Below are 20,701 nucleotides of genomic sequence, written 5' to 3'. Positions count from 1 at the left end.
CCAGTCACTAGGATTCATCTCCCTGATTCATGGCTGAGGGGAGCCTGTCCAGTCCACATGGCAGTGGTGATTATGGATTCATTGACAGATTTACCAATATTTTTCAATATTAATCTTAAAGTTAATCTTTCATGATTAGCTACTGTACATTATATTGATAATGTCAATAGCCAGAGTTCAGGCTTGCCATTCCCACACACAAATGGTTTCTTAGGAGACTTAGGTGGAGTGTCAATAGAAAACAGCCCTCTCAAATGGGCTTTTATCAATTGAGTTTTCTGCCTCTCAGGGCTCTTCTCAACTCGGGGTTATAGATATTTTATTCCTGGGTGAAAATACGTTTTTGGAGGTGATAGACCCCCCCACACACACACACCTCGTCTACCTTCATGGTTGATCAAATGAGCAAATTATATCATAGCCCTGGGAAAAGCCACTTACTGTATGCTACCACACCCAGCACACAGACACACACACACACACACACACACACACACACACACACACACACACATATTCACGTGCGCGCACATGCACACACACACGTATTCACGTGCGCGCGCACACACACACACACACACATATTCACCTGCGCACACATACACACATACACACATACGCACATACACACACACACACACACACACACAATACACACTTCTTTTTTTTTTTCCACAATTTTCCCAGTGATGATTGTGGAGGTGCAAAGATCTCATTAACATTTGGAAGAGATGAAGGTGATTCCTGATTAGTAGCTTTCAGACTGGGTCTCATAATCTAATCAGGCGGAGACCACCATGAACCTTCAGTATTTGAAGCCCTCAGTCTCTCAACCCACACACCACTATTACATCTACATTAAGCTCCAACAGAATCATGCCCCTCAAAACATTACACTACGCTCTGCTATTCATGTGGGTGTTACAAATGCTTTGTCATAAGCAACAGTTTTACTATTATGTTGCCTATAATTAACTCCTTATATCAGCTATGAGAGCATAAAGCTGGAGCCACATAGCTCTACTCTCCTCTACTCCTCTCCCTCCTTAACTGAGCACTCCACATGCCCTCCTTCCATCGCCATGGAAACAGAGAGTTGAGTATTATAGCGCCTTTATTCATCAAAGTGGCACCTGGGCCTCTGAAAATGGCGTCAGACTGTGAATAATGGTAAAGAGGGCCGGAGCGGGCCATTAATAAGCGCTTCGCGAGCGCTGGATCAATCTGGTAGCGTTTGAGTTGGACTGCGCCAGTTAGAGCAGAGCTCTGTGATTAGCGAGAGTGGAGCGACAGGGAAAGGAGGAGTGAAGGCAGTTGGGGGAGTAATGACGAGAGTTATGACAAGAGACTTGGAAGGTGTAATGGTTTCATCAATGGAGGATTCTAGCATTAGCAATTTGACATAACTATTTTAAGTGCCTGAGTCACGGCGATTATTTGTGTGGAGCAGCCTGTAACACAATTAACACCTGTTTGTGTGTGCATCTGCCTTTGAATCCCTCTCGCTCGAGCCCTCTCCTAAATAGCCCTCTCCTAAATAACGCTGATTCCAAAATGTCTCTCAGTTGGTTGGGGTATAACGCAAACGTCACGAGCAAGCAGAAAGGTTTTGAGCGTCCAGGAAAGTGTCAAGCCCGGAGGAGCTGTACTTATTGTGAGCAGAAATTCATTTTAAAAGCACATGGGCAGTCAAACAAACCCATCCCTGGTCACTTGCACCAAAGCAGTAACGTTACTCTCTCTATATTATTTTGTTTAGCTCAATACTAACTTAGCTTGTTCAAGCTGTCCTAAGCACTTTTGAATTTACTCTACATAGGCCTACATACTGTAGACCATGGGTTATCTCATCCATAGACATCTAAATCATTTGGAATATTTTATCACAATGTCATGGTATCACATTCAGTTGAGATTTGATAAGATTAAATTACATTCACAGCCAATGTACAAGCCAGTGATTTTCATCTATTGATTGAAGCACAGGGCCTATATTGTGGTGAGGCATGTACAGCTAACACAGTGGTTGAAGATATTGACTGACCATGACCACCTCCCTATTGGGAAAAGACACCGACACATAAGATAAACTGGTAACATAAACAAAGATTAGAGTACGACATACTTGTATGTGAAAACCTGCGTCTGTGTGAATAAGAGAATCAGAGAGAGAAAAAGAGAGAGAGAGAGAGGTTAAATTCACCCAATGAAATGAGCTGGTTAGAGGCGAGGCGATCAAATGACTACTTCATCACAGAGCTAGTCACAATTAGCAGCAGCTAAACGCTATCAAGTATTATTGTTGTGAGAATTTAGGGGAAGATGCCAAATAAATGGATAGCATGGACCGTTCATCTCGACCGACACCGCGGCCCGGCCCAACCCAGTCTGAGGAGACATCGTCTGCTGCTGATTTATTGGGTAATTCGGCTTTCGACAGTATGTCTTGTGCTAATTAAATGTTTCGTGCCCCATCCAGAAATGTCACAATTGATTTGTCTTTGTCTGCCAGGGAGCAGTGGTTTTATTTCAGGCCTCACATGCGTCGGAGAAAAGTGGGGAACAACAGAGTTTTCCATTTTCTTCATATTGCTACGGGCTTTTTGTCTTATTTTGTACCGAACAACATGCTTTACTTATCAGTGTGGGACGTTGTTTTGTGCAAAGTCACATGGTGTGTGTGAATGTGTGCAATGTGTCAACGCCCATGTAGGCCTATGAGTATTTGTGCTTGAGTATGCGGTCTAGAAAGCAACAGAGGTGATCCATCCAACGATAACGGTAGTAGTAACAGTAGTTCTAAAGACCTCTGATGGTGACAAAAGGGACGATTGATTTCACTGTCACATAGTTCTTGTTCGTTACCTCGGGGCTGGGTGGATAGACTCCTACTGGGCCATGATGAACAACTCCATGGTCAAAGAACTGTCTGTCACTTCACATGTTGCTCTAACCAACAATTGCAATTTCAAGTATTTGAGTACTTTTTCATTTTATTTACCATCTGCAGCAGCTTTTTGTTATTACTGCTCTCTAAAAGGCTTGGCTTGGTTCCGAAGCTTAATAAAAATCAGAAGCAACAGGCCTACTTCCAAGGTAACCTTGCAGCTCACCAACCCATTTATTATTTTCCCCTTTCACTACCTCCGAGCCAGACTCTATCTCTCACACATTATCACATTATGATTGTGATTGTTGTCAGGGTGATAATAGAGGGGATATGAAGCGGTGGGGAGTTGTTGGGCCCAGCTGGAGTACATACTGTACATTATACAACGGGTAGTTATGACCTCGCACTCTGACTGGTTACGAGCTGTTGTATATGCCATGATATACCTCGGGCAAAGCCTCTTTACCGTTCTGTGTGAAATATTACTGCGCCAATTATTACTGCCTGTAAAAACGTTAGTTCCATTGCGTAATGGTCTGTTGGTTACATTGTGGTTTCTCTTCAAGAAAAATGGAAACATTCAATGTCAGTTTTGAGTTGTTCTATGCGTCCTGTAGCCTACCACTCTGGTTTATCATCACCACTTTTGCAACTCACAGTTGCACAGCAAAGGTAGGCTACACTTCGTTCATCGCTAGCTAGGCTGGTCAGTATTCGTTTTGGTTGCTAGGGCTAATTGTTTTTCCGTCGTTTTGAAACTCCATAGCAACGTGATAGTTTTATGAAAAACCTTTCTTGGCGGAGTTCACTAAAATCAATATTAAGACACTGAAATACTACGTATTTATCCCATAACTGTTTCCCGATGATGTAACCATTGTATAAAAGCAATTACTCACTTGAGGGTTGTGGTATATGGCCAATATACCATGGGTTGTGCTGGTCGACGGCACAACCCGTGGTATATTGGCCATATATTGTACCACACCCTCTCATGAGTTATTGCTTCAGTAGTCCATATGCTCTTCACAACAGGACCAGGATTGGTCAAACAGTCCTTAGGATGGGTTGCCAGGTTGAGGCCTGTAATCCCCCATCTCAGTTCCCTTGATCACCTCTCTCCTTCCATGTTTAGTCCATGCCTGTAGTTGTCAGGGACAGTTTGGTTTGAGGCGTTAGAGTTGCCTGTCGTCTCGTTTCCCGGCTGGACGGTCTAATTTCCGTGGTGATGGACATGCGTGGCGTGTGAGCATGGCAGGGGGACATGGGTCCCTCCCAGAGGGCCCAGCGGCAGGCAGAGCAGGAGAGACGAGCTTCAGCTAGGGGTTTGCTCACACACACACACACACACACACACACACACACACACACACACACACACGCACACACATGAACACATATACACACACGCACACACAAACACACATGCATGCACGCACGCACACACACACACACACACACGCAAACACGCGCACACATACTGTACTCACACACACACACACGCACACACACAAACACATGCACACATACTGTACACACACACTCACACACACACACATGCACAAACACACACGCACACACACACTAGTCTTCCTGGGGTCCAAAATCATCATTCATCTTCAACATCGTACATGTATACCTCATATACATCACATTTCTAGAGTTATATTCATCACATTCACCTCAATTGTGTTACATTTAATACATTCAAATGTTTTTGCAATGATTCGTCATCAAGAAACAGGGAAAAGACATTATACTCTACGTAACCAATACTGGACTACTGATCAACTGTTTAAGTAATGTATTCTTAGATGGTATTTAAATGATGACTTGCTATTAGATTGCTGTATGTAAAGAGAGCAGCTATTCCAATGATTGATGACAAGACAGGCAAGCATCTTTTTTAAGGCATTAGATTTTGGGCAAGGTAATAATTTGGCCATCATCTGCTGATCTTGTGAAATTACTATGACCATTACTGCATCTAATGATTTGATTGTGTAAGAACTCAGATTTGACTGCAAGGAATCTGGGTGTGACCCTGGATGACCAACTGTTGTTCTCCGCACATATCACATCCGTTGAGCAGATTCCTGCTCGACAACATCAGGAGGATTCACCCTTTCCTCTCTCACGAAATGGTGCAGGTGCTCATCCAGGCCCTGGTCATCTCCCGCCTGGACTACTGCAACTCCCTCCTCACTGGGGCCCCTGCGTCAGCCCTTAAACCGCTGGAACTTATCCAGTTTAAAACTGCCTGCGTTGGTTCCCTCCGGGTACTCCGGCTTCCCCCACCATCATAAAGACATGCAACGTATGAATGTGAATGAATGTTGGTGGTGGTCGGAGGGGCCGTAGGCGCTTATTGGCAGCCACGCTTCTGTCAGTCTGTGGCTACAGATGTAGCTTACCACCACCGGTATGACTGTGTCTGAATGAACACTGGACTCTGTAAAGCGCTCTGGGTATCATGAAGGGCGCTATATAAATCCAACTTGATTGATTGATTAAAACCCTGGTACTACAGGGCAATGAACGGAACAGCTCCCTCCTACCGCCATGGTCAAGCCCTATACCCCCTCCCATGGGCGATTTTATTGAGGGGGCAGATTGGCAGATTGGCCAGCCCAACTCTGCTCAAATTCTAAAAATAAAAAATAAAATATATATTTTTTTAAACTAATAACACAATTATTAAATACATAATTGTGGTTTGTACCAGTTTGTGTTAGGTCATCATTCATTTTAAAAGTGTATTTATTACTTAAACTAGGCTACCTTAATAAAAAAAAAATCATAATCCACCAATGGCACAACTCGTCCGTCGACCTCAACTATTTCCGGTTTCATCTGTTACCGCAAAAAGATCTGACTGTAGGCCTACTGCTCAGTGCTCAACAAGCTACAACTAGCCAACATGCTCACAATGGCGAAAAGAGCTATAAAAACAATTGACCACTTCTTCATAAAAAAAGAACATAAAACTGGCAATGCTAATGAAGAAGCTACCACTCGAAATGACACCGCAGCAAGTGCAATCGAATGCAGAAGTGCAATCGAATGCAGAAGTGCTCCAGAGGCTATCGAAGCTAGCACTAGCAACTTCACCACATGGATGTATTAATCGAACGGCGAGGAAGCTAGCACCAGCAGGCAGTTGCAGTTTGATGTTGTGATGTTGGGTATGGCCTAGTGCTCGGTCATAAAGTCATATTGACATGCTTGTGGTGTCTAGATGAAGTTTGAAACGTTGTGCATATTGAATTGTCATACGGATTTCTTATTAGCGTACTGTTCACAACTGGCATTCTTTGTAAATAGATGGGATGGGATGGCAGAACAGTTTTTCTCACGTCAAAATGTTGCCCCCCCTACTCTCAGAGGGTAAAATCGCCTATGCCCCCTCCTGACCGCTATGCTCTGCTACTGTACCTCAGGGCTAGTTGCTCCGTCACTCCGAGGCCCCTACTGATCAATCGACATGATCACGGCTTTTTTCTGTCCTGGACCCGCAGTGGTGGAACGAACTGCCCACTGACAAGAAGTACTACCAGGATCCTCACTCTTAAGCACCTATTTTATTTTGCTACTTTAGCACTCGATTCTGTTAGTTACTGTAGTTAGTCACACGCCACGAAAACATAACCTCCAACCTCCTCCTCCAGACTCCGTCCTGGGTGGAGGTAATGACCGAATTAAAATGAAACCAACCCTGCTGTACAGTAGCCTATACAGTCAATGGCCGTTATGCCTTTTCACCTGTGGATGAAGCAAAATGTTGAACTATGAACTCTTTATTTAACCCTTTATTTGCACCCTCTTCACACGTTATCTCACACATTGCTCACACTTTAGGATCAATCCAGGGCAATAAAGTAAAGATACAGATGATCAGGTTGTTCACACACATTCATGCATTACACTAAGAGTGCTACCAAACAAATGTGTGTGTTGAACTGTGTAGCGTGAAGAGGACTTTTGTATCAGCAAAGAGCAGCTTGGAAGATGCCAGACAGTGTGTGTGTGTGCCTGTATGTGTATGTGTGCATAATGTGTGTCTGTGTGTGTGTGTGAGAGAGAGAGAGAGAGAGAGAGAGAGAGAAAGAGAGAGTGTTTGAGAAAAACCATGACAAATGTGCTCTTGCGATCAAATTCTCTGTAACCGAGCAGAGTGGAGTTCACACCCTGACAACACATGGAGATATCAGTGATATTAAAAGAGACAAGGGGCCTTTAAGCTACTTGGCACAATTTGCTGGGAGTTAATAGTCTCTTTCTCTGGTAGATTTGATCAGCATGGAGCGAAGTGAATCACTTCCCTGTCCAAATAGTTCCACAGCACTTGTCACTTCTGATCACATCAGCACTCTCACTACCAAGCTAATTCAGAAAGGAGATTTCAGCATGGGGTTGTAGGATTGGTGTGGGTGGAGATAGAGTGTCAGTGTATGTATGTGTGTGTATGTGTGTGTGTGGGAGGGGGGGGGGTGATTGTGTATGTGCGCGCATGACTGCATGGAAGTGTCTCTCTCTCTGAAACCAAAACAGTTGTCTATGGAGGGTCACCAGGTTGGCACACCAGATATTTGTTTTGCTGCGTATTTGACACAGCCGCATGTGACGGCTTTGACACTCCCACAATCCCACTGTCACCGCTCTCACTGGGATACTTCGGCGGAGGGCGGGGCACGTTGACACGCGTCACACCACCAATGCCCCCCCCCCCCCCCCCCCGTCAACAAATCTCGCAGCCCCCCCCCCGTCAACAAAACAAAACTGAAAGTGTTCCATCTCACCGCGTCGGCTCGGTTCGTGGCCTGACTTGGGCATGACTCCCGGCATGAAATATTCACCCAGTCCAGCCCTTGCCAAAGCCACTGCTGCCGTGCTCACAGCATGGTCAGTTTGACGTCTTTTAATTCAACCCTATACAGTTCCTCCACCTCCTCATATGGAGGCCTGGGTAGGCCAGAGAGGTGTGGAAAATAGGGGAACCAAAATGTGTGAGAAGGTGGGAGGGTAGAGGGAGAGGGGATAAGAGGGAGATAGAAGGGCCATGGAGTTAGAGAGGGAGATGGAGGGGAGGAGAGATTGGGTGGATAAATGGAGGGGGGTAGAGACAGAGAGAGAGAGAGAGAGAGAAGGTGGGAAAGAAGGGAAGGGTGATGGTACAGTAATTGGACCTTTCTCTCTGTTTTTGGTTGGTTGTGTTTGGATCGGTCAGGGGAGTCAGGGAGGATTTGGGCATGTCAGAAGACGCTCCGGGCTTGGCCGTAATTACCCTCCTCTGAGATCCCGGTGGGGACTTTTAACTGTTTTGCATACGCACACACACACACACACACACACACACACACACACACACACTGTCTGTACAGCTGAGTGCCATTGGTCGAGCATCTGCTGGCCCCTCCCCCACCTGCCCGTCAGCAGGCAAATCTGAGCTTTGTGTCTCAACAACAAGAGCATTTAGACTGAAATAAAAGCTTCGATATCCCCACAACCTTCTCTGAGGACATGCGACAGTTGCTCAAACTATTTAAGCTCACTCACAAGACTGTTCTGGAAGAAGGTGAAGGATCCATTCCAAATGAATACATGCTTAACAACTATGCTGCATGTACTGTAGCACACGGGTATGAAATGCATTGTGGGCTACGGAGAGGAGAGGAGAGACCTGGACAGGACAGCAACCTCTCCCAGCCTCTCTGATGGTCCACTTCAGGAAACGAGCACACCCTCATCTATATGGACACGGTAGCTGTGAAGATCGTCGGCACCTTCAAATTCCTGCGTGTTCATATCTCCAATGACCTGAGCTTGTCCATCAACACCTCCACCGTCATTAAGAGGGCCCCACCTGTGTCTGTACTTCCTCCGGCGGCTGAGAAAGTGGCCCCTCACCCACCCACAGACGTCCACAGCTGTGCTGTGAAGAGCAGGGTGACGGGGCTCAGTGAAATCGGGCTGGTGCGTCACAGGAAGCTGGTTCCCACACCGACACGCTCGGAGCGCTGCCTGAAGAAGGCACGCAGCGTCACGGATTAGAAACCACCAGCGTTGTGTTATTCTATCGCTTGTTTTTTAATGTGAGGAGAAAGTTTCAAGTGAGCATTTCATTGGTACTGTGTGTCTCTGAAAAAGAAACATCCTTGAATCCTTGAACTGGGATGTCATCATGGTAGCTGTAGTTCTTGAACTACTGCAGTGCTATAGTACACTGGACGCAGAGGAGAATTTTAACAATATCCCTTTTTTTTTTTTAGCTTTCATTTTTTATTAGTAATGGCAACACCATGGTGTTTACAGTGGGTACTTACTGTATGGGGAGAAAGTGTATTTCCTTGAAATTTCCAATGAAAGAGCTGTTGCTAATAAGATGGCAGACCTGGGCCCGACGTTCCACCTAATTCCTCACATTCATTTCCTGTCCTGTGGGCCGCTGCTAATATGTTCTCTAGAAGTCGTTACGTTTTCCCTCTTATTGAAACACCCCCCCAACCATTCACTCTCCTTGACCTTTCTTGATTAAACACATTAGAGGTGCGTGTGTATGTGTGTGTGTGTGTGTGTGTGTGTGTGTGTGTGTGTGTGGTGCACAGATAGACACATACAGATAGATATATGTTTGTTCTGAATGTGACACAAAGCCATTCTAACCTCTGATTAATCTATCCTGCCTGCATTTATTTTCTCTCGTTTTTATCCTTCTCCCTCTCTCTCTCTCTCTCTCCCTCTCTCTCTCTCTTTCTTTCTCAGTCTCCCAGTCCAAACTCACTCACTTTCTTACTCCGAACTGTCATTAGGAAAAAAGTATGCTCATATTTGGTACAACTGCAAGGTTTTCATCCTTCAATGCTCAATCTTTCTTGTTTGGTTATGATAATTTTACAGTTCCTTCTTTGGGGTGATTTACATTAAAACATCGGTGTGTTTACTATGACAATTAAGCAGCTAAGAAGCTATAAGACAAGCCCTACTGGAAAGTCTGCTTCCCTGCTGGTCCCTTTCACAGCCGTGCACAGTGCTTTTGTGTAGAATGTGCAACTGATACTCGAAATAGACATGAAGAGAGAGGTTTCTTATGGCTGCGCTAGAGAGCCCAGAGGTTTCAGCTGCGGCGATGTCCATTTAGTATCTTTGCCTAATAAGCAAGACAACGTGTCAGCGTTATAGATGCCCCTCACACAATAGTGCTGAGAAACAACCATACTGTATGGATTGATTTTGGGCCTTATCGGACCGTGGACCTAGAATTGTATAGCGTCTCTCTCTGTAATAGATCGAATATATTCCCCTGTCGTTTATATAAATTCATATTGTTTTTTTGTCCCAGAGACCATCTTTCTCATCAATAATGGTACCTACTGTAAGGGTCCTTTTTCAGTGATCTCTCTGTCTGTCTCTCTTTCTCTGTCTCTCTCTTTCCCTGTCTGTCTTTCTGTCTGTCTGTCTGTCTGCCCCCACCCTCTTGAACTCCCTCCCCTCCGAGATACGTAACGCCCCAACCCTGGACCCATTCAAATCAGCCCTCTAAACCCACCTGTTTGCCCAGGCCTTGGGCCCATAGTTAGCCAGTTAACTCCTCAGTTAGCCTACCCTGTGTTGTTAGTCCTGCCTGTTGTTTTGTCTGATTTGTCTTCTCTGTTCTTGTAAAGCGTCCTTGTTGTCTAGAAAGGCGCTATTTATTAATTATTATTATTATTTCCCTGTCTGTCTGTCTGTCTGTCTGTCTGTCTGTCTGTCTGTCTGTCTGTCTGTCTCTTCCCCTGTCTGTCTGTCTGTCTGTCTGTCTCTCTGTCTGTCTGTCTCTGTCTGTCTGTCTGTCTGTCTGTCTGTCTGTCTCTCTTTCCCTGTCTGTCTGTCTGTCTCTCTTTCTTTCTCCAGCTATTCCGTCCTCACACTGGCTGTTATGTGCCAAGAAGACGTCAACAGGGAAGAGAAACGATTGACAATGTCTTCCCCTTAACGTTGTAGACAGGGTTATTTTTACACTTGGCACATCTTGGCTCAGCCAATAGAAACTAAGAGCTGAAGACAAAAGAGGTGCTGGGTGGGTGTTTTCTGGGACAGTAAATCAGACCATGGGTGGGAGGATACCAGGGCAGTGGTAAAAACTAATTCTGACTGACTTTAAGTTGGATGGATAATGACTCTGATTCTGGTGCTGACTCATTCTGACAGAAATCTGACTCAGAGTCTAACTTAAACTCTGATTCCGACTCAAACTAACTCCGATTCAAACTGTGACCAATGTTAAAGACCAACTTCAGCCCATAGACTGAGAGGGCAGACTAAGAGGTCCTAGGCCAGGTCTTAGTCCTCTCTGCTGGTGGCTACTGTAGGTGTGTGTGATTAATACCTGTTCGGGGACAGACGGACTGTCACGAAGGACGCTGAGACACAGCCTCCCGAACAGGTGGCATCGCACCAGAGGATCCTAAGTGATGAATGGCGGCCGCGGAGGAGCAATCACAGCCTGGACGACGACGTGATTATTATTAAAGTCCTCCATCAAGGCAAGACACAGAAGGGGAGGGGGGTGGCGGGGGGTTGGGGGCCTGGTGCCAAAATGCCCTTGGTTCCTATTGGACGAAGGAGATGAAGTGTCATTTGATTGGAAACTGTTTAGATGGGGGTCAGAGGTGAAAGGTGTTCAGCGATGATGACGAGGAGTAGCCTTGTATTTCCAACTTTGTTTTCGATTGCCGCTGTTGTGGCCTTGTTGGTTTTGAGGTGTAATTGTAAGGAATTGAATGGAAAAGCTGAATCTCCTTATCCATACGTTTCTGAGGAGTTGTGTCTGTCACTTTATTTCTCTGTGATGTTCTATAGAGGCGCAAACGTCAGAGGGGCTCATTATAATGACTAACAGTAGGAGCACTGAATATGCTGAGGTGAAGGTCAAAGGTTATTGATTACCTTGGAGGAAAAGGTCACACACTTAAGAGTGTGTGTGTGTGTGTGTGTGTGTATGAGAGAGAGACAGAGATCATTCTATGAAATATACATCATCAGTTGTGTACAAAGGACTATGTGTGAGTAAGTCTTTCCTCCTCCTGCGTGTGGTAAGTAGGGGTTCTGCCCCCAACCCCACGTGGCCGTGTCCCGTCCTGTCCCTGCCGTGTCCCGTCCTGTCCCTGCCGTATCCTGTCCTTGCCATGTCCCCTCCTGTCCCTGCTGTGTCCCGTCCTCTCCCTGCCGTATCCCGTCCTGTCCTGTCCCTGCCGTGTCCCCTCCTGTCCTGTCCCTGCCGTGTCCCCTCCTGTCCCTGTCGTATCCCGTCCTGTCCCTGCCGTGTCCCCTCCTGTCCCTGCTGTGTCCCATCCTGTCCCTGCCGTGTCCCATCCTGTCCTGTCCCTGCCGTGTCCCCTCCTGTCCCTGCCGTGTCCCCTCCTGTCCTGTCCCTGCCGTGTCCCCTCCTGTCCCTGCCGTGTCCCCTCCTGTCCCTGGCAGCCCCCGTACCGCCGTCCAGACTGGCGCTCCATCTGGAACGCCACTAGATGTGTGAACACGCCTCCACTCCCTCCCCCTCTCCCCCCCTCCACTCCCCCCTCTCCCTCCTTGAGCTTCCGTTCTTCCATCTCTCTCCTCCTTCACTGGCGCTTGGCCTTATCCCCCTGCCTCTCTCACCCCCTCCCTCTCTCACCCCCTCCCTCTCTCACCCCCTTCCGTCCTCGTCCACTTTCCTTCTCTCCTCCCTCCATCACTCTCCTCTTCCTCCTTGTTCTCTCAGACGGTCCGTTAACATTCTCCACACACACGGCTCCTAAAGTTCCCACATGGCCCTCATGGGCTGGACGGTCACATGGCCCTCATGGGCTGGACGGTCACATGGCCCTCATGGGCTGGACGGTCACATGGCCCTCATGGTAGGGCTGCTCGATTAATCGGATTTTAATCTAGATTAAGATTTGGGCTGTCAACGATCATTAAAACAAAATAATCGCCATAAAACGATTTTGCACAAATCAAGTGCACCCTAAACTGCAGAGCTATACTGTGCTTGACCCCTCCCCCACCCCCCCCAAAGCCCCAAAACAAACACTTTAGTTCAGAGCGAGACGAGTTGTCAAGCGAGGCGCACGCATGCTACTCTTGAACAAAACACGACAAGAAGAAGATTATGGCAGCAGAAAGACGCTGGTGGACAAGAGAGCTAAAACAACGTCAGTGGTGTGGAAACACTATGGGACGCGGAGACAGATTTGGACCAAGTTGACACGGTGTGTAAAATTTGCTACGCAGTCGTAGCTGCCCCTCAAAGTAGCCCTTCTCAGTCCCGTTGTCATGCCAGACAACAGTCCTTTGCCGGTCCATTCACTTTGCCATCAAAATAAATCGGTGTTGGCCTATTTAGGAGAGGCGCTCAAGTGTCAGATAAACATGAAACTTCACTTACCTAAGCAAAGGGGTCTATTTTAACAAATGCTGGGTTTTGAAGCCTCGGCGCTACCATTAAATAACTTATTTAGACGCGTTCTGTCATAGTGAAATTATTTTTCTGAGGTAGTCTGTTGGTGGTGGCAGTGCTTTGAAGCTTCTTTATTTATCAGTTTTGGCACTTTTATTTATTTATTTATCAAGGTCAAGGTTCACTATTTGTCTCCCATGGGAGAAATTTATCTAATCCAAAGAACATTGTTAAAAAGAAAAGCCACTGTCAACATTTAATAAATTAATTGTTATCAAAGTCAATGTATAATTTGATATGTTAAGAAAATGTAAAAACGTTTGATAAAAAAAACAAAACAATGAATAATCGTGTTAAATAATCGTGATCTCAATATCAATCAAAATAATCGTGATTATGATTTTTGCCATAATCGAGCAGCCCTACCTCATGGGCTGGACGGTCATCGTGAGTTGGACAGAGAGAGAGAGAGCGTGACCCAAATCACAACACAACACTGTAGTTGAGATCCAGAGAAGGATGACAACGATGCCGCTGCTATCAACAACGATCACTTATCCAACCTGGGATGTCCCACTGGCCAAAACTTGATCTCCAACAAACAAAAACATTCACCATCAGGTCAGATTTGTCCATTTAATGGAAATATACTTTGAGTAAACAGTATACAGGTGACATGTTCAGTATTCTGGGAAAACAAAAGAAGCATGTTTCCAGTTTGGTCACGCACGCACGCACACACATAACTACAGCTCTCTTACACACTGGTAAAGATATGACTTGGACAATCAGTTAATGCATTTCCCATTAAGTAGTTCACTATGATGCTAATACGAAGCGGTTAGCCTGTGCTCTTTCAACATTTGTACATTGAGCCATGGAGAGAAAAAAAAGAACGATTTAATCACTACAATATTTACACAAGAATTCATGTTTTTTATCCACACTCTTAAAACTTTCTTGAAGTTAAATACATATACTGTACATTTACATAGCCATTATCTAGTTCTGCATAGTACTCTCGGTAGCATTCCAATACTTTACACGTTAATTGGGGAAGATGGGGAGAAGTGGATATTACCCCACAAAGCGTTCTGGTTTATAACTTCAAAACATCAGAAATAAAGAATGTAAACAATCTCAACAGACATCAGTTGTAAAATGTGTTTGTGTCTTGCTATGACAGTTGGCACGTCTGACACAAAATTATGCAGCTGAGTTTTCTAAGGCTTACCTGATTGGGGGAAAAGATTAGAATCTGTCCCAAAACCATTCATAGGGCAGGTAAATGACTGATACAGCACCTTCACCATGGTTGGGTATTAGGGCTGCATGTCAATACTCATAAGTAGCATACTTCCCCATGTCCTTCCCTTCACTCATCTGAGCTGTGCTCGAAACCATTCACTCGTTCACTCACTCACTATTGAACTATACAGGGAACGATTAAACGATTTTTGGACACTACACTGAACGTCATTGCGTCACATATTCATGGACGCAAGCAAGCAGAAGCACCCAGTATCATGTAAACAAACCGAGCACTGATGGCAGCAGGTTGAAATGTCAGGTTCAGTTTCCATGTTTAGTTTTGAATGTTAAATCCCAAATAAATTGTTGATATTCTAATGATGTGCAAGTGTGTTTTTGTCAACTATGGTGCTGTCTGCTAATAGCAGGCTGTGACGGTGCACAATAAGACCGTGATAGCCAGTTAGCTCACGACTATAGCAGCCGCTTCAATAACTGTACCTGTCGGTGGCTAAAGCAGTTAGCTAACGTTACAACGATGATTCCTGTAGCTATTTTGATGCTGTGGGTTCAACTTCTGTTTCTCAGGCTTTAGCCACCAATAGGTATCATCTTCTTCTACACTTCTCCTTCGGTAAAACAACAACACTGCATTGTTGTATAGTGAAGGGTGGAGGGAAATTGTAGGGTACATCTTCTGTTCACTAGAAATTCCTGTGAATTGTGGGTATTTTGTGGTGGACTATAGTGAATGAAATTAACCATTGAGAATTTAAACACTAGAAAAAAATGGCGGACACACGATACACAGCTCTGGGAGAGGTGATGGGCAATATCACACACACGCACGCACACACACACACACACACACACACACACACACACACACACACACACACGCAGTCTCCGATCACAGGAAGGAGATGAGGAGAGGAGACCACATTAGACTATTGCGATGCACCCCACTAGATCTATGATTAAGTCCCCCCCCCCCCCCCCCAAACCCAATCACTTTCATTTCATCATCAGGGTTGCTTGGCAACCCCTAGACAGTATTTTTTCTTGAATTAGGGTATTAACATCACGCACAGTAAGGATATTTAGACTATTGTTGCTTTGTTATTGACATTATTGCACAATTTCTTCTCAGGTCCTGTAAAAGTGTCACATGATTAGGCTTTGTTTTATAGCTACACAAACAAAGATATACACCAGTAACTGCTTTGGTGGTTAGAGGTCAACACATTGACTGTTTGACTTACAATTCATATTTTGATTATTTTTTCAGCTGTAGATTTTCTTTTTCTTTTCCTTTTTTTCATTGTTGTTTGTCTGTTTGTCTGTTTGTTTGTTTGTAGGACTGGATGACACTCACACCCCCCAGTTGATAAGTGAAGTCTCACACTCTCCAGCCAGAACTCTATACTTCCATCTAATCAAAATCAGAATGGGGGCCTTTCTAATCCAAATCCATCAGAGTATGGGCCTCTATAATCCAAACTGACCCCTACGGCTTGCCCTAGCCCAGAGATGAGTAGGGTAGAGGAAGAAAGAGGTGAAGGGGGTTGGAGGTTTGAGGAAGGAGGTGTGGAGAGGTGGAGGACAGAAGAAGGAGAAGGAAGGAAGGTCCCCCAGTTCCTAGTCGGCGTAGATGATGAATCCAGAGAAGGTGCTGTACTTGTTGTTGTTCCCCCCGTGCGCCTTGCCCCCGTCCAGCTTGATGTACACCTCGTCCCCCGGCTCCAGGTGCAGAACGGCGCTGTTGCTGGCGTAGTCGTAGTTCTGGTCGGCGTCCTGTGCGATGGCACTGGCACGAACCTGTAGAAACACACGGGCATTTAAACAGTGGATTTACAAGGCAAAGACATTGATCTGTCCGTATCAAAATCTTAGGGCCAGGACATGGTGGCACTGTTAAAATGCTATAGTCAAACGCTACAGGATATAGCCAAATGCTATAGAATGTTTGAATGTTGGTATTTCACTTGTGCAAAGGGAGACAGTGTGGTCCGTCACACCCAGGAAGGACAGACTGAACAGCCTTAGCGAGGGTGTGCCATTGCCAGGCCAACAAAGAATTCACTATAAGACTACATAAAACCATGTGCTTCATGGCTGAGATATAAAATTGATGTCTTTGTTTGAAAGGCAATACATGGGGCCAATGCCCAGGCAGAGTAATCAACATTACGGTATTGAGAGGCATCTCATTATATTTTGATTTATTTGGTTATTCTGAAGTAAAATAATCAGGTGGGTAATCTCTATTCTCAAAGAGTGGCCTCATTTATTTTCCAAAAACACTGACCGCATGCTCTAGCATAATATTAGGCTATAGCCCACTTCATATTGCATTTATTTAATAACCGCCGAGGCTTTCGTCTGATGAAAAGTGCTCTGTGCCCAAAGCCTGCCTGCATCTCTGTGCTCCCCTTACAAATCAAAGACAAACAGAGGGTTTTCTGTTATTTAAAATGCATCTTTTCAGTGGAGCTCCGGCTGAGCTGTGGGCCCGAGTGTGAGAGATGGTTAGGGCATGATTTGTCACACTGGGCAGCCGAGGGTCCAGCCTGGGACATGGTATCAAGTCAAGGTATTTTCGGCAAAAAACTCTAAGAACATGTTCTGCTTCTTATAACATCCACTCTGTTCAGTGTAATTTAATTGGTGGATGATTGAAATCGGGGGCGTTTGGTATACTGTATGTCTTGGAATTTCGAAACCGTTTATAGGTGCGCCCCTTTGATAGATCTCCTCCCGACATGAATCGCACCAACAACTTCAAGGCAAAAACACCAAAAATTCCAAAATGCTTATTGCGTTAGTCTTTGCCTATCGTACGACTGGCATTGTGTCATCATGTGCGGAGCCGTGGTCTACAATACTGTAGCATGACGTCTCTCTCCAGGGGGACTTGAACCAACAACCATCATGTCTCAGAACTAAGACACAGGACAGGAAGAGACTTAACATAAATATGGGAAATAAGGGAAAGTTTCTCATTCACTCTATAATGGTATCATCATATTATTATGATAATTGATGAAGGGAAGGATAACTTCCTATAGATTTTAATTTGCTGTGACCAGTAGCTCTATAGCTTGCCCTGTGGGTCGGGCCACAAAGATTTTCACAAAAGACAGCTGTTACTAATCCACTAATTAGACAAGAGAGGAGAAGATGCCATATTGTCCAAAAGTCTGGAGACATCTCAATTGGAAATTGTGACTAGAACAGCGCCGAAAAACGCCGCTACCAATCAGAACCACTGAGTTACATCTCCTATACAGTGAAAGAGCAGCCTTACCGGAAATGATGTCCTCCAAACAAACTGGAGTGGAGAATCAAAACAAAACATTCACCGTCCTATTCAATCTCTCAAATTGTTTCCACCCACTATTAGTGACAAAATCTGGACAAATGTCTTCAGCCTCTAGTTTAGCACAGCGTTTAGAGACTGACTTGTGAGTCTAGGGTTACACTGGTGCCGTGACCGGGATGCCCTGTGGATATAGAGTGAGTTTAGGGGGTGAGTGTAACCGAGTCCTGATGAGTCCTGAGTAGACAGCTAGTTGTTGGATAAACTCACTCCTCCAATATACCGTCCACCCGCGCCAATGAAGAGCTCGCTTTTCTGGTTAAAACGGTGTTTGCAACGCTGGAGACCAGGGTTTGAAAACACCCCTGAGCAAGCAGAAATGTATGGGTTACATATTTGCAGGCTAACAATATCCCACTAGCTAAGGTTCTATGTGCAACCTTTTTCAGGTCAGAAAGAACCATTTAAGGTTCCAGATAGCATCTTACTATGCTGAAAAGGGTTCTATTTGGAACTGTAGGTTTCTCTTTTTTCAGAGGGCTCTATTTAAAAAAAAAAAGGGTTCTATAAAGCTCGATTTTATATTCAGATTGCAACGTACAATTAGGCTTACAGGTGTAGGATTATTGTAATCTTTGTTGCCTAGCTCTTCTACTTAACTTTCATTGTCAAAATCAAATCAATAAGTGTTAGTGTTAGTCTAAACCCTATCCAATCCAATAAGTCTCAGACGTTTCTAGTTGGTTGTTTCTTGCAACCAAAATGTCCCTTTTGCCTCAGATAAAACCTCTCTGTGTTCAGAACCGATAGATCCGTGAGTGACTTGGTCAGAATTAGACTCTAGGCGAGCTGAGTCGCTGGTAGCCCTGTGCACAGAGAGCGCTCGCCGCTGACAGGAGGATGCGCTTGGCGGAGCGCGCTCCGTGAGTCGTGGAGAGACTGCAATGCCACAGTGTTGCAGCGTGACACGGGGAAGCCCCAGGGGGATACGGATTAAATCTGCTTCCCGACAGGCTCTCTGTGTACGGTATGATCAAAAGCTGAACGTTCTCATAAATAAAACATGTGGAAAAGTAGACTAAAATATGAATGCACACTTTTGTATTGGGTGACTTTTTATTGTAAAAAAAAAAGGGAAAAAAAGGATTTATAGCCTAAAAGTAAAAAATATGAAATAATAGCAATAAAAATAAGCCAATAACAATAATAGTCCCTACTTTAACTACTACTACTGGGCCTCTTCGTTACAACTAGGCCTACTACTACTACTAGGCCTACTAATACTACTACTAATAATAGTGATAAAGTCAAATGTCCTACATTTGTGACTGTCTTTGACACTCATGCATGACAGCATATTTGGCCTTAAAACTAATCTCGGAGTGTTAGGCTACTTGTCTTTTAAGTCATGCAAGCATATTGAATGAATGCCAATTATATTATTAATTAGAATCTTTATTTAACTTGATAATAGCTCTAAACCTTACTGCATCATCATATAAGTGGACAAGCGTTTGCCTTCAGTCCGTACCTAAATAGTCTCCAGGACGCCGTCCTGGTACGTTGGGGAACCCATCAATTAAACTCTACTATAGTAGGAGCATCTTCAGCATTCATGCGACTCCTGCCAGTCGGCGCGTGGGCACGAGGTTCAAATGTGTGTCGTGTCACTTCCGTTTATAAGAGCAGACTTGCTTGATACACTGTAAGTGATTTCCCAAAGTGAGCACTGGAAAGTCGTGCAGTAACCCACACAAACATTCAGCAATAAATAACCCAGACGTACTGTATCGTATATTATAGGCTATTAACCTAGACGGCGAGCCGATCATAATACATTATAGTCACAACAAATTGATTTCGGTACCAATACATTTCGAGAAAAGTATGCCTCCTTGTGCGTAATTCTCAGTCCCCGGTGGGCGCGCGCGTCCCTGTCCGCTCTTACCTGGTTGTTTTTGCACAGGTCTGCCCACATGCTGGTGCCGTCTCCGCCGCGCATCAGGACGTGATAAGTGAAGAAATAAATCCCAGGTATAGAGCACGTGAACTTCCCCGTGGTCGGGTCGTAGTGATTGCCTAAATTTGTCACCACGTCGTCGAATTTCAGTACCTCATACCCCTCGTGCTGCTTTTTAAGGCCTGCGTAAAACGCGATTTTGGGAACGGTGCTGTACGTGGCCGCGCTGATAGCCCCCGCCGCGGCATTGGGTCCCGGTGGTCCGGGTAGTCCAGGCCGACCCGGCTCTCCCTTCTCCCCCGGTGGACCCGCCGGGCCGGGCGGACCGGTCTCACCTGAGGGCCCCCTGGGGCCCGCCTTGCCTGGGCGACCCGGCTCTCCTTTTGGTCCTTGTATAAAAGTTGGTAAAGATTGCATGAGGCTGTTGTCTCGCACAGTGTCGGCCGTGGCGGTGCTGGTCGGCGATTTGGTACCGTATGGATCGCACACCATCCGGCAAGTACCGAGCATCTCATAATGCGCTGAGGTTCCAGCGGAGTTGACCAGAACCGGGATCAGAATCACCAACACTAACACCATGACGACACCGAGGACCCCAGCAGCTATTAGCCGCTTCCTGCCGACTAGTCTCGTCAGCGCAGGGCGATCCTCTTGTCTGCTTTTAGGCGAAATCTTGGTGGTTGGTGAGGTAAGCTTTTAGAATAAAAAAAATATAGAGCCAACTTTTGTTGTTTGCCCTCGATGTTAATTAACTTTTTTGGGCCAAACCCCCTACACCCTTTCCCCTCTCCTCTTTTTGTGCTGATGTTTGCTTATTGAAGTCTCACAGAAACGGAAAGTTCAGCCCTTTTCAGGCTGCTGGCG

General features: G+C 45.4%; 1 protein-coding gene across 1 annotated transcript; it reads right to left on the bottom strand.

Annotated features, from left to right (window-relative positions):
• Positions 1–16,196: 16,196 nt before the first annotated feature.
• On the bottom strand, positions 16,197–20,431 carry LOC311324081 (complement C1q-like protein 3; the record flags this gene model as incomplete). The annotated part of the gene is made up of 2 exons (XM_084456461.1): positions 19,826–20,431; positions 16,197–16,376 (listed from the first exon to the last, which is right to left on the bottom strand). Exons 1-2 carry the CDS (start codon positions 20,414–20,416, stop codon positions 16,197–16,199), a joined length of 771 nt encoding a protein of 256 aa, XP_084312587.1. The 5' UTR covers positions 20,417–20,431.
• Positions 20,432–20,701: the final 270 nt, after the last annotated feature.

The sequence above is a fragment of the Borostomias antarcticus genome (genome assembly GCF_949987555.1).
Source record: "Borostomias antarcticus genome assembly, chromosome: 2".
NCBI classification, from domain to species: Eukaryota; Metazoa; Chordata; class Actinopteri; order Stomiiformes; family Stomiidae; genus Borostomias; species Borostomias antarcticus.
The sequence above is the reverse complement of the archived record's forward strand: the minus strand, read 5'-3'. Positions and strand labels throughout refer to the sequence as shown.